The 15,151-nt window shown below is 42.0% G+C and overlaps 1 protein-coding gene across 2 annotated transcripts in view; it reads left to right on the forward strand.

Moving 5' to 3' along the window:
* The first annotated feature begins 14,086 nt into the window (after nucleotides 1-14,086).
* The window catches only part of PROK2 (prokineticin 2), a 12,565-nt gene continuing 11,500 nt past the window's right edge, over nucleotides 14,087-15,151 (forward strand). For both annotated transcript variants that reach the window (XM_012652643.1, XM_012652642.1), the window contains exon 1: nucleotides 14,087-14,182. In XM_012652643.1, coding sequence (XP_012508097.1) covers nucleotides 14,087-14,182 — 96 coding nt within the window. The remainder of the gene's footprint in view (nucleotides 14,183-15,151) is intronic.

A 15,151-nucleotide genomic window follows, 5' to 3' on the forward strand; every position in this document is an offset into this window, starting at 1 on the left:
CCCGCTGTGACAAACAGAAATGTCTCTGGACGTTGCCAAATGTCCCCTGGGGGGCAACATCACACCCAGTTGCAAACCACTGGTTTAATCTTTGACCTTTTTCTCTCAAAAAACTGTTTGAAACCTGCAAGGTTTTTGAGGAGGAGGAGTTGGGGAGAAGTTGGTCAAAGGATACAAAATTTCAGTTAAATAGGAGAAGTAAGTTCAAGAGATCTATCATAAAACTTTGCGACTACAGTTAATAACAATGTATTGTATTTTCGAAAATTGCAGAGCAGATTTTAAGCATTTTCATCACAAAGAAGTATGTGAGGTAATGCATATGTTAATTAGCTCAATTTAGCCATTTCACAATGTATACATATTTCAAAACACATTGTACACGATAAACATATACAATTTTTATTTGTCTATTAAATAAATACGTTTTTTAAAAAGTTGACATGAAATGGACGGCAAGCTCTGTTGCTCCTGAATTTGTGCTTTAGTTATGTTTTTAAAATACATTGTATTGACTAAGAAAAAAAAACAAGTATTATCTTAATTACCTACAAACTTTACAATTATTGACAAATTATATCCAAACTATAAGAGAACTGAGAAAAAGTAATCTTATTTTGGTCCTCTAGGTCTACCTTCCATTAAGTAAACATTGAAAACAAAATCTGCAATTACAAAAAAAAAAGATGATGAACACAAGTCACAGAACCAGCTAACTGTAAGTGCATCTTAGGTAAGCCATTCTCACTAGACATCCGTAGCGTTTCCGCATCTATAAATGGAGAAGCTTGCATAAGATAGCTGGGAAGTTTCTCACTCCTTTAAAATCAAAATCGTTTCATGATTCATTGTAAAATTTTTGAGTTATCCTGGACCTTAAACCTTAAAGGATGATTTACTTTACAAAAATGTGACTTACATGCAGATTTGGGGAAAACAGGTCTCCAGAAAGAGGCATACTATGTTTTGCCTTCCAAAAATCCTGTTGAAGAATACAGTTATTTTAAGGTAGGCAAATTGTCATTGATGTATATTAATATATATTTTAAAATTCTACAAAGTAATCGTACTATTGTTTTTTTTTATTTCAAAATATTAAGGGGGCACAAATGTTTTCGGTTGCATGGATCGCTTCTGTAATGCTTGAGTCCCGGCTATAGGTGCGCCCATCACCTAAATAGTGTTCATAGTGCCCATTAGGTAGGTTTTTCCCCTCTCCCCTTCTACCCGCTCCACCCTGGTTGATTTCCACTGAGTTTTACTTCCCTCTGTGCACATGTGCGCTCATCGGTTAGTTCCAAATTAATAGTGAGTACAATGTTATCTTCTGAAAGCATTCATTACCAGGGTCTTTGCATTCCTTTACAACTGACATGGCCATAGTCAAAGAGAATATGCCAAGAAAAGGTCAGTAAATGCTGAGGTGAACACTTTGCATAGGAAGAAAAAAGGGAGGGAGTTGTTTCCATGGCTTCTAATAGAAGCATAGAGAGAAATGTGAAAAATGAAAACTGGTTTGCAGTAGCAAACAAAATACACTGATCTATAAATATTTCATAATTTTAGCCCCGTAAAGTCTCATTATTCAGTGGTTATCTTTGTTATGAGTAATCATGGGTTGCTTTTTGTTTTGGGCTTTTTCTGCTGATCTCTGTGCCATACATCTCTGAAATAGCACCCACTAATTTCTTTTTCATTTACCTCATTCTGGTACATAGAGAATATATGTAGTCATCAAGTAGGAAGTTAGAGACACAACTATCCAATCTGAACATGCAAAGTACATTTTTAGAGTCAAAGAGGATGGTATATAAAAATGAAAACCCAAAGATTAAGTCCTTGGTAATGTTTTCCTTGCAAAAGAGAATAGTTCATGTTTAAGACACCATCTGTTTTCCTGTGAGGTTGAGAAGTCCCTTACATGGGCAGTTATGTTGCTTCTTGAGTCTTGGGAGGATTTAAAGGCTCATCAATCACTGATAGGTGTTTACAGAGCAAGCCTGCTTGGCTCAGAAGTGGGGCACATGTCTCTTGCCTTTGCCTGCGCAGGGTCCATCCCCTCTTCTTTAATTAACAACACCTTCATTTTCCTTAGGAGAACCACCCCCACGTACCCTAAGTCCAGGTGGTCTGAATGGGGCTACCCCCATATGCTTAGCAGCAGGACACACCTCCACATCACAAGCCCACTCAATCAGCACATTCCCTCCCTGTGGCCATAGTGACTGGTTCACAGATGAACACCTAACCCAAAATGGTCCGCAGAGATTCCATCCTGGGATTTCTGCTAAGCTCATTGGGTAAGGGGAGAGGAGTTAGAGCCCTGCTTCCAGTAAATGAGAAACAGAGAGGGTGTCAGCCTAGAGCTTCTGGGACACCTCACAGTGGGAGAGAGGGGGCATCTTTTTTTTTTTTTTTTTTTTGAGACAGAGTCTCACTGTGTTGCCCAGGCTAGAGTGCTGTGGTGTTAGCCTAGGAGGGGGGCATCTTGACAGAGAAGGAGACCAACCCAACACAAACCACAATGGAAGACCAGCCCGCACCTGCCCTGGTCCTTTCGGCTTCTAAAGTACAGAAATTCTTTCCCTTTGCTTAAGGCAGTTTGAGTTAGGTCTCATGATTTGCAATTGAAAGACTCAAGAGGAAATCAGAATGTCAAATTCAAGTTCTGCAGAATCTGGGGAAGAGTAAGGGCTCTGGAGGTGTTTGCAATGGAGTAAAGAATTCATGTCTTTTCAGGGATCTGTACCTAGCTGGAAAAACTATGAGAAACAAGTTAGGAAATGCCTAACACACACATAAAAAAACTCAGAAAGGTGCTTAGCTCTGGAATAAAGGGAGGACATGTCTTTGGGGAGGGGCACACTTGGGCTTCTGAATCCCAGGCAGTGTAAAAATGCCAGCTCTGGGTGTTGGCCACAAGGCACTTATTGTAATATTGTTATTTTTTTAAATGTATAATTGACCCTTGGACAACATGGACGTGAACTGTGTGGGTTCACTTATATGCAGATTTTTTTCAACCAAACTCATATGAAAAATACAGTGTGTGTGGGATGTGAAACCCAAGTATAGGGAGGGCTGATTTGTCGTATGTGCTCATTCCGCAGGGCTGACTGTGGGACTTAAGTATGTGTGGATTTAGGCATACTCAGCGGGTCCTGGAACTAATCCCTAATGTATACCAAGGGACGACTGTACATATACATCTTATGCTTTTATGTATAGGTTAGATATTTCCATTTTCTGAGGTTAAGAAACTTGCATAAAATCACAGAGCTTATAAATGGGGCATTATTTAGCACTTATCTCGCCAGGTTGTAAGGATTAAATGAGGCAAAATATGTAAGGATTTTGCATCATGCCTGACACATGGCAAGTGCTCAATTGATGTTTGATGTTGTTATAATAATAATTGTTTGGGGATGTTGGGAGGATTATATAAGATAATGCATATTAAACACTTAGCACAATTTCTGGCATATACGAAGTGCTTATTTTAAGGTTTGCTATTATCATTTTTATCAGAACTGGTTAATACGTTTTCCTGGCCAACATTTCTTCTACGCGAGCAGGTTATCCATGGTATTTGTTTGTGGGCTAAGCTTTTCTCTAGCATTCAGGCTCTTTTACAGCCTTATGTTTCAAGAATCTTCACAGTAGTGTAGCAAAATTTTAATTTATATTTGTACTGTACAATATAGTAGTCACTAGACACATGTGGCTATTCAAATTTAAAATATTTAAGATTAAATTAAACTTTAAATTGCATTACTCAGATGCACTAGCTACATTTCCAGTGCTCCACGGCCACATGTGGCTAGTCGTACTGGTATGGACTGCATGGATATGAAACATTTTCCTCACTGCGGAAAGTTCTGTTGGACTATACCCTGTTTCCCTTTTAACTCTTTATTTCGAAATAATTTTAGACACACGAGACATTGCAAAAATAATACAGAGAGTTCCCAAGCACCTTTCCCTCAACTTCCACCAACAATAGCATCTTACATAACCACAGTACATTGTCAAAACCAGGACGTTGACGTTGGCACGACACCCTTCTCTTTTGATCATAGCAAATGTGTTATTGGGTTCTTAGTCTGTGTTAGGCATATTGCCATTTAATTCTCATAACAATCCTATACTGCAGGTATTAATATTATTAGCTCCATTTTATTGATAAAAGGACTGAAGCTCTGAGAAATGAAATATCTTTCCTAACGCTAGACAAGCCATAAATGGCAGAGCTTAGAATGGCCTCCTCCAAATCTGACTCCACACTTGGAAGGCCAGACCAAAAAGCCTTTCTGCCTGTTTACATTTGCATCCTACATCTCTGGGTTGATTCAGTGTGTGTTAAACTTGCATATTTCCTGGTAGAGGGAAAGGAACAGTTGACTATAACCCCCAAATTCTGACAACACATTGCTAAACCCAAAATTTGCTCAAATATTCAGTTAGTTGATCTTAATGTTTGAGAAAGATAAATAATAGCATTCAAAATATAAAGTGTACTGCAGGGTAGTCATATATTTTATACTTCAAGAGCTCACTTGATGTCGTGGCTCATTATAATTGGGGCAAATCTTCAATAATCAACAGTCACAGAGGAATATGAATACTTTTCAGAGGGACTTAGACTTAATGAGATGAGCTGTCAGTTTAGGAAATCAGGTAAAGACTTTGAACATGATAATGATGAAATTGTTGCTCTGCAAAGAACCATCTGTTGGCAACATGCAGTGTACAGTGGTTCTCACAGCACTTGCCGCAGTGCCTACAAGCACGTAGCGGCAACCCAATGTGTCTCTGGTGAATTAAATTGCCTGTGTTCCCCCTTCACATCTCCTCCTCTCCTCCCTGCACACACAGGAACCAGAAAAGAAAGGAAATCAGGAAGAGTCATTTTGGACAAGACTCTTATTAAAACTTGGATGTTCCATCAAAAAAATAAAGTCTGAAATCTACTGGTTTACACAAACTGGATATACAGACAATCAATTTACAAATCAGACTGGCAATTAATTAATTTTAAAGTAACTGAATAACTGAAATCAGTTGATGCTGAAATAGATAGGATTTGGGGTGTTCATCAGCTTTCAGGAAGACTGTGGGCCCTATAGTCAAGGCTGAGTTCCGGAGCCCCACCCACTTGGCAAGCAAAACAGCTCTATGTGAAGCATCCCAGTAAACTCCTCTCTCTCTCTCTCTCTCTCTCTATCTCTCTTTCTCTCTCTCTCCCCTCCTCCATCTCCAGCTATTATGACGGGGGTCTATTAAACAGCCAAACACACAAGAAAATGGAGGCAATAAGATCATAAAAGCACAATTACTATGGATCATTGGATAGGGCTTGGAAATACTTTCATTACAGTGAATTGCATCGATCAGCCTGAAAACATTTTGGAAGTAAACAAATGAGAGGAGTTAGCAATTTGCCATTTAGGATTCTCAAAGTGAGAGTTTATCTCACCGAAAGTAATTTTCCAGCCCCCCGCCCCTCAAACCTACACTAGCCTTTTTGCTAATTCACGGGCCAAAAGTTGATAATACCTACGTATACATTTAGCAAACCCAAACTTTGTCAAACTTTGTGAAAAACAAATGGCATCAGTGGATAGGGACCCAGGATGCTTTAATACCACACAACCTGATGGCCGTCTCGCACTGTCAGAACAGCAGAACAAGTGACTGCAATGACTTAATGTACAGGGCAGAGATTTTCCTAAAAATAGCCTCCTGTTTTTGGAAAATGTGTTTATAACTGTTTTATAGATGGATACCCATAACTCAAAGAGGTGCATATATAGTCAGAAAAAACTTGAAGTAGGAGGTGGGAGACCTGTTGTCTATTCCCAGCTCTGTCTCCTAGTTCTTGTGAAATTAAATCTTTTGGATTCTCAGTTTCCTCATCTATAAATCAAGCTAGATAAATTAGATTATTGCAGTATTCCTTGTATTTGATTGATGAGCTCATCTAAGACTGGCTACATATTCAAAACACTTATTCTAAATTTACTAGGATTTTTGTTAAGGCTTGGATGTGGTCAAGATAAGGGATTGAGATTTGCCCACAATTTTCTCCCTGACACATGCAAAAAGTGCTCTGTTGCCAAATATTTTAGAAATGCTGGGTTGTAGCAAGTTGGGCTGTTTCTTCTTACAGGACTTCTCAGGGCCTTTAATGTGTTAATATAAACTGTGGCTCCGAAGAGGTGTCTATATAATCATAAATTCAATATTTTTCTAAGAAGAAACACTCGCTGGCAGGTGCTGTGCTAGAGTCCTCAGCCTCCAGGGTTAGGCTCCCTCTACTGACCCTTCTGCCTAAAAAAGCAAGCAGGATGACTTCAGTAGGCTACTCACCTTACGAGAGCAAAGGGACCAAGGCTCCCTTAGAACTATGACAAATGAACCTGCAGAACAGGAACCTGGATGGCCCATTTTCTTCCCCACCAAAACAAGCAGCTCTGCTGTACCTGCTCCTCCGAAGACCCCCCTCGGGGGGGAAAATCCCCCCAAACAAATAGACACATGTATAGAATTTTACCTATTCTCTGCCATTTTGTTCTTAAGTCTCGATCTCTGAGTTGTCGAGAGAGAGAGAGAGAGAAGAGAGAGAGTGAGAGAAAGAGAGGGACAGGTTTTCAGATGAGTGAAGAAAATTCACATCATAGTTTCTCTCTTCTGGTTATTGGCTACCTAAATTTTGTATGGCAATATTTAAGTAAAACATATAAACTCAAGAAGAAGTTGCAATAGTTAAGCATTTTGCATCTGACCAACCTGAGCTGAAATCCACCTCCCCTACTCACAAGTTACTATGATTCTGTATAACACAGTTAATTTCTTCGAATCATATTTTCCTTCATCTGTAAAATAGGAATTGTGATAGTAGCTACCACATAGGATAAGTGGGCATATTATATAGATGTATTGAGATTTATTGAGTATTTACTGTGTGCAAAGCATAGAAAGAGACAGCCTTTACATTTACATTTAGAAATTAAGGTTTTATAATTGGTTTGTGCCTATACAATTTGTGCCTATAAATTCCTATACTCAGATGTCTTATTATTTCTCCCAAGTCCTTTCCCACAGTAAAAAAATAAATATAATTCAAATTTAGAGCAGAAAAACAATTGTTAAATGAAATTTAGTTGTATGGGTTATTAGCTAATAAATGTTGACCTAAGATAATAAAGAAGTAATTACCCAGCCCTGGTTTTAATCTTAAGAAAACTTTTTTTCTTTTCTATATGAGACGTTTCTCTCTGGAAAGTTACCAAATATGCTACAGATTTGCATAACAATCTCTTCCTTTTAATGAAGTGCAAAATACATAAGCCATAGCCTTAAGGCCCATGTTCAATGCTAAAAATAAATATTAAATACAGTCAGCATTATAATGAATAAAATCTAAATCTTTTAGAACCAAATGTTCATCCTGACCTGTCATATTATTTCAATGCATTTTGTACTAATTATTTTTTTAAAAACTCTTTCTCCTGAATTAATATTTCAACTATTTAAAAATAGGTAAACTTTATTGTACATTATCACTTGAATAGACCAAATAATTTTAGTGCCTCCATAGACAATTGGCTTTCAAATGGAATCTTGGTGATTTATTTTTAAATATAAAGACAAAGCATCAGCATTGAAATAGATTAAAATAGATGTCTTATTTAGAATTATAAAAGCAATTCATCTTTCATATGTCACATTTAAAGTATGGTTATTATTTTAAAAAGATATTTCAGACTGATATTAAGGGTTTGTTAACAAAAAAAAAGCCACTAGGTAATAGTACAGTGATAAAAGATGAAGGATGAAAAAACAAGGAGAATATCTATTTTACCTTTTTTGAATGCATCTAAATGAAAATTATTTCTACAAAGACAAATGGGACCCAGCCATGAAATTACTGGGCCCACCTATTATGCTATAATAATTAGAAGTCATGTGAAGAAGACACATACAAAAGTAAGTCCTCAAACAAGCTGGAATCACTTTTAAAACTAGAGCTTCATGTAAAAGAGTAATAAAAGTTCTCTTTCTTTATGTGGTTGAGAAAACGTCCCAGGCCTCCAATTCAAGATGGCAGACCAAACACATACTTATTGCCTTCCTCCTCAAATTCCACCAACAAATATTTATTGAGCACCTACTATGTAACAGGCAATTAAAATGAAAGCACATATAATGAGGTGAACATGCAAAGGATCCATCAGCAAGCTGGAACTTGGGACAAATTCCCAAAACTCAGGAAGCGAATGAATTACACTGGTAAACCAGAGAGAGCCTCAAAAGGACATCCCATAACAGGCCCAGGAAAAAGAAGTGGTAACAAATTTGCCCTGAGAAGCAGTAAAGAAACTGGAGGCTCCTGTTTAGTACCTAAAGCAGGAGTCAGGAAACTTTCTGTAAAGGGCCACATAGTAAATATTTTCAGCTTTGTGGGTCATACGGTCTCTCTTGCAAATATTCGACTCTTCCCTCTAGTGAGAAGGAAGCCGTAGACATTATATAAACAAGCGTGGCTGCGTCCTACTCAAACTTGATTTCCAAGAACAGGCAGAAGGTCACAGGTTGCCAACCCCTCATCTAAATTTTTACCATTGTGGCTACATTATAGGAAATGGGCAAATTAAAGAATTTTAAGGGGAAACTGGCCAGACTTTTGTCTCTGGCCCAGTGTCTTCTCTGTACCCCAGGTCGGCCTGACTGCCTTTCCCCACACCGAGGGTATAGCTGACACCCCCAGCATCTCCACTATCAATCAGTGATACAAGGTGAATCTTGACATTTCCTTCTCCGCCCTTTATCTAACCAATGGTAAACTCTATGAGTTCTACTTAAGCGGATCAATTCACTTCTCTGCCTCTTTACTGCCAACCAGGGTAACAGAAGCCACCTGGACCACTGCAGTAGCCTCCCATCAGGTCTGCTCTGAGCCACCCTTCAATCTCTTCTCCATAGTTTTTTGCAATTTGTTCAACCAATATTTATTGAGTGCTTACTATGTGCCAGGCACTCTTCTGGAGATAAATCAGTGAACAGAACAAATTTTTTGAAAATCCCTGATCTCGTGGAGCTTAGATTTTCGTTTATGTGCAGGGCGGGTGCAGTAAGGCAATAAACAATACACATAATATATGATAGAATATGCTAGAATGTCTTAAGTGCTATAGGAAAAAGAAAAATATAAAATGAGTACAATAAAGGGCATCTGGAGTGCTGGGACCATTGCAAGTTTAATTAGGATGGTCAGGATAAGCCTCCTTGCAAAGGGGAAATTTGAGCAAACACTGGAAGGAGACGAGGGAGTCAGCCACGTGGCTGTCTGCTTGGGGAAAGAGCAATTCTGACAAAGTGAGGATCCAGCACCAAGTTCCCAAGGTGGGAGCATGTCCTGTGTGTTCTAGAAACCTCCAGGCGGCCAGTGTGGCTGCAGCAGAGCCAGCAGGAGGACAAGGGGTAGTTGTAGTAATAGACGAAGCCAAGGAGCTTAAGGTCTCCATGAGGGAATTGAGAAACCACCGCAGAGTTCCGAGTAAAGAGTCTGACTTACATTTTTAAAAAATAGCTGTGGTAGCTGGGTTGATGATAGGCTGTAGAGGGCCAGGGTGAACCTGGGAGGCGAGTCACGAGGCCACGGTGGTGACCGTAATCCAGAGTGAAGATGACAGAGGCTTAGAGGAAGAAGGATGGCCAGGACAGAGGGCAAAGTGGTCAGATATATTTTAATATAGTCTATTTTATTTTATTTTGTCTGTACTTATGTTTTATTATAATCCATTATAATATTACTATTGATATTATAATATGTTATATTTTATATGCATTTTGAAGGCAAAGTGAGCAAGATTTCCAGTCAGATGGGCATCAGGTGTGAGAGAAAGAGAGGGTCAAGGATGACTCCAAGGTCATCCTCGGAAGGATGGAGTTGCCTGCAACAAAAGAGGTTTGGGGTGGGGTCAGAAGGAGTTCGAATTTGGACATGTGGAGTCACACTGCAGTGAGGGTCTTTGTAAAAGCTGCTCACGTCATGCTGGCCCATTCTTACGTTTTCCTCGGAACTTCCCCGACTGACCATGATAACCCCCAAGATCTTTAGCATGGCCCATATAAGGCCCTGCAGTGGGTCCCTGCCACCCCTCTGGCTCTGGTACCAGATTCCACTTTAGGTTCATTTCTTGGGCCACATTGGCTGCCCTCTGGTGGCATCTCAGACCTGTTACTTTAAGGAAACCAAGTTTCCTCATGTGTTCTCTCGTAGTACCCTAAATTTGTCTCCTGCATGATTATTTGGTTCATGTCCTTCTTCCCACAAAGAAGAGGCTGGGTTCACATCTGTTTTGCTCGCCATTGTACCCTCAGTGCTGCACACACTATTGGGCATATACTAAGTGCTTAGTTAATACCGTTGAAGGAATGAGGGTTTACTACCCATCTAAAAGAAAATATCAGCTTATATATTTACTCTTTTTCAGAGTCTTTGTATAATTTTTGTATAAAGAATACTGAACTAGAAAAAATGCCAAGGAAATAACACATTATCATTTATAATAATAATTAGTAATATCATTCAAAGTTCATTAAGGAGTCCAAACCACGAATGACTCCTTTCCTGTAGAATATGGTGCTGCTCACCAGATTTCTGGTTCTCTTCAGGAACCACAGTGAATTGCAGACTTGCATTGTCCATCTTCTTGAAGATGGGCTTTCACGTGACTTGTTTGGTCACTAAAATGTCAGCAAAAGCAGCAGGCATCAATTCTAGGCAGAGATATTTGGAAGTTGGAATACAAACTTCTGGCTCTACCCACCTGTAATAGTTTTCTGTGGCTTCCATAAGAAATTACCAAACTGAGTGGCTTAAAACAAATTTATTCTCTCATGGTTCTGGAGACCAGAAGTCCAAAATCATGGTGTCAACAAGGTTGTGCTTCCTGTGAAGGCTCACGGGAAGAATCCTTCTTTGCCTCTTTCAGTTTCTGATGGTTGCTGGCAATCCTTGGTGTTCTTTGGCTTGTAGATCACTCCAATCTCTGTCTCCACCTTCATATGACATTCTCCTCTGTGTGTGTGTGTGTGTGTGTGTGTGTGTGTGTGTGTGTGTGTTTGAATCCAAATCTCCCTCTCCTTTCTTTTATAAAGACACCTGCCATTGAATTTAGAACCCACTCTAAATCCAGTATGACCTCATCTTAAAGTTGATTACGTCTACAAAGACCCTGATTCCAAATTATGTCACATTCACAGGTACCAGGGGTTAGGACTTGAAAATAGCTCTCTAGGGGACACAGTTTAATCTACTACACCACCTTACTCTGGCAATGTTGACCATCAATTATTTACTGAGTGCCTGCTATGTGCCTGTCATTGTGCTATGTGCCAAAAGGGATATATAGAAAATTAGACACAAGGATCCAAATCACAAGGAGTATACAACCTAATCGGGTGGGCAAGACAGAAAAGACCTATATGGTATTGGCTGAAATTGTCAGGGGAGACTGAATAATGAGACTTAATAAGAGGTAACCCTATCAGGGCTTCCAGTCTGTTCCAGGCACTGTGCTAAGCACTTTGCAGGTATTAGTCCTTTCAAATCCCCTGGAGGTTGCACCCCATGAGGTTGGTATTTTATACTTATTTTATAGGACAGGAAACAGAGGCTTAAAAAGGTTGAGTAACTTGCCCAATGGTCACACCAATCCAAGTCAGTCTGACTCACAAACGTGGAGTCCTATGGACTCGCCCGTATTGCACCTTCAATTAAGCCGAGCCTTGATAGTCCGCTAGAATAGGGTAGCCTGCACTCCAAAACACACAAGATTTAGTTCACCTCATATAGTTATCCCTGGGCTGAATTGATCATGTGGCAATATCAACAGGTTACAGTAATAAAATACAACAAACTACTCCATTTCTATTTCATCGTTGGTAGGTTGGCCTTCCCACCTAATTTATTTTTATGGACTAATCCAAACTCATTTTTTCATCTTTCCCTTTATAACAACTGAAGTCAGACTTTAATTTTCTAACTTGGCCCCAGATGCAAAGACATCATATCAAGACTCTTCATTTCTGGTCTTTTAAAGCATTAAAACAATTAAAGGTCCCAAAAGAAACAACATGAAACCAACCCTATTTTCAAGTGCTTCCAACCTTGTTTCAAAACAGCCTTCTGAGGATTGTTTTCCAAACAGCTGTGTACGAAGCCAGCCACTTTCGAAATCTGATTTTTCCTATGTAGACATATCACATTTTCTGTGCTTGGAGAAGCAGGGAATACCCAAGCTGGCATTCAATAGTAGTGAATATGAAATAGAGCATTTAAAAAAAAAAGTCATAGGAATGTTGAAATCCATGTTGACTGGTTTTTGCATTTACCCGGCAGCATTCCCATGCTAGTGTTGGCATGGAGACTGGAAAAGGAAACTTTCCACAAGTCTGTCACTTGCTACTGTTTCCACTTATTCTACTACTGTGAGCCGAATTTTAACAATTTTTTAAAAGTTAAAAAAGTTTGATTCCTTTTGTGTTTTCTGTTTCAGGACAGTTCTCAAACATGAAAACACTTGTGAAAAGGGTTTAAGAAATCAGGCAAAGATTTGGGTTTCCAAATATTCAGCTGTTTAACATTCATATAATTGGCTGCCTTTCTCCCCTATATTTTGTCTGAATGCTTTGGCATGGGGGAGCCCCACAGTCTGAAAGTAACTTCGTCTCCGCTCTCCTTACTGCATTCATTAAAGAGGCTGGAAGATGCATCTGCTTTTCAACAGCTTGTGGCTCTTACGGGACCAGGGAAGCTACAGGTTCAGGCTATCCAGGAAGAAATTTGGGCTTCCTAAAACGTCAGTGCAAGCAAGTTTGCTGTGGTCACACCTACATATACTTGAAATCATTTCTATTAAAGGAAACAGGCTAAGATTCTTGGAGCCAGGCTAGGGTCAGAGATGGAGGGCAAAGTTGTCATTTCCCCTTTCATGGGGTGCCGGGAACCCCATAGACACTCAATTCATGTGTGCATGAATGAACGGATCACAGTAACACCCTATCGCATCTCTAAGACAGACTGGTGATTTTCCTGGGCTGCGAAGTTAAAGAGAGAGCTGCCTACCTAGTAGAGCTTAAGGGGCCTCAGGCTGGCACACGACACCAGGTGTTCTCATTTCCCTCTGGCTTCATCCTGGACTGCTCTGCCTGAAGCTGGGGCGATGCTGACGAGGGGAACTACATGTGAGGAAAATCAGAGAGGAGAGGGTCAGGAACAGATGTGAGCGTAAAGAGAGGGCATTTGAAATGAAAGAAACACACAGGACTCCCACAGCTGGGAGGACAAATCCCTCCATGTCGTGGGGGATGTGGGATTAGGGGTGATTTTGCTCTGCCTTTGTTCTTTCCCCCTGCCTTCCACGTTTCCAGTTTACGTTTCATGTCTGTCTTTTCTGTTAAGTTATTCGACCATGAGGACAGACCCGGTGGCAGCACCTGGCATACAGCGGGCGCTCGGTCTACGCTTGCCGGACAAAAGAACCAATTCAGGGGCTATCGTGCCCCCCTCACCCCCTATTTGTCCGCAGCTCGGGGAACGTGGCAGGCGCCCCCTAAACATCTGTAGAGCAAATGATCTGGAAGTTTTCCGCGCTGCGCACGCAGAGCTCTGGAAACCAGGACAGCAAATGAGTGTCTCTGCGACCACAAAAGCGATGCAGGCGCGTGCGAGAGGCAGCGGCGGGCGAGCGCGGGGAGAATGGCACCGAGGGGGCGCCCCGCGGGGGGCGCTGCCTGCGTGGCGCCGGGAGTCGCGCGCCGGCACGTGCTCGCTCGGGCGCCGGCCGGGCCGGGGCGGGCGCGTGTGCGTGGGGCGTGGGGTGTGTGCCCGCGCCGTGCCCCCCGCGCGTGCTGCCGGGCGGGCGGCGGCGTGAGTCACGGCGGGGCTCGCCTTTATAACGGCCGCGAGGCTCGCGGGAGCCGCCGCGCCCGCCCGCCCGCCGCTCCGCGCTCCGCCGAGCGCGCCCCAGCCCCGCGCCCCCAACCGGCCCCAACCGCCGCCCAGTCCCGCGGCGCCATGAGGAGCCCGCGCTGCGCCCCGCTGCTGCTCCTGCTGCTGCTGCCGCCGCTGCTGCTCGCGCCCCGCGCCGGGGACGCCGCCGTGATCACCGGGGTAAGCGGCTCGGGCGCACCTGTCCGCCCGGGAGGCGCGCCCGGGATGCGCCCGGGAGGGCTCGGGACCGGGACCCCGAAGGGGAGGAGAGGGGTGCGGGGAGGGTCGCCCTGGGCGGGGACACCTGCCTCACTCGCCCTTTGACCCCCTTGGCAAAGAGTCCTGCTCCTAAAGCAGCAGACACTGGGGACACTGGGCGCTTCCTGGAAGAAAAAGTGACAGCGAGAGTGTCACCTCACCACCTTCTCTTGCTTGTTTCATCCTCATCACTCCACAACCTCGGTACTCGTGTTTGGTCTGTTTTTCTGTTAAGCTGAAAGAAGTTTCTTTCAGAGTCTTCTCAAGTACTTTTGGAGGCGCTCCAGCCTCGACCCTTAACAATGACGGCCCTTCCTGACTGCCCTGGAGCCAGACGAATGCCCCAGACCCCGGAGGGCTTAATCCTGCATTCAAGGCGTTCGCTCCCCGTGCGTCCTCCGCAAAACCCCTTTGAAATACTTGGACCAGGGCCATGTGTGCGCTTTGAGAGGCAATTGTGGGCGCTTCCTTCTGAGTTCCGGGGCTTTTTCCCCCCGCTAGCGTCCTGAGGTTCTCCGTGTACAAGCTTTTAATTTCTAATTGCTGAATAAAGCACGTCCAGTGCCCCAGGGTAATTATGGAGTAGGTTGCCATGTAGATGTTGTTTAAACTGGCATCCTCATCATTTTTGTAAGTAGGAACTAGTTCATTTCTCTCCTACTCCCAACGGTTTTGTTTGTGTGGATGTGAAGAATGAGTTTACAGTACAAAATTTAAAAGTCTAGTTTACATCAACAATGCAAAACCATTGTCATTTCCTGGTTATTCGGCTGCTTTACTCTTTTTCCTTAAGTGCAGAATTATTTTACACCTTCATGAAATGACTTCCAATATCTAAGTGTGCATTATAGGATTTAAATAAAATGTCTATATTTGAAATAATGATACATA

This window comes from Propithecus coquereli, unplaced genomic scaffold, assembly GCF_000956105.1.
Source record: "Propithecus coquereli isolate 6110/MARCELLA unplaced genomic scaffold, Pcoq_1.0 Scaffold391, whole genome shotgun sequence".
NCBI classification, from domain to species: domain Eukaryota; kingdom Metazoa; phylum Chordata; class Mammalia; order Primates; family Indriidae; genus Propithecus; species Propithecus coquereli.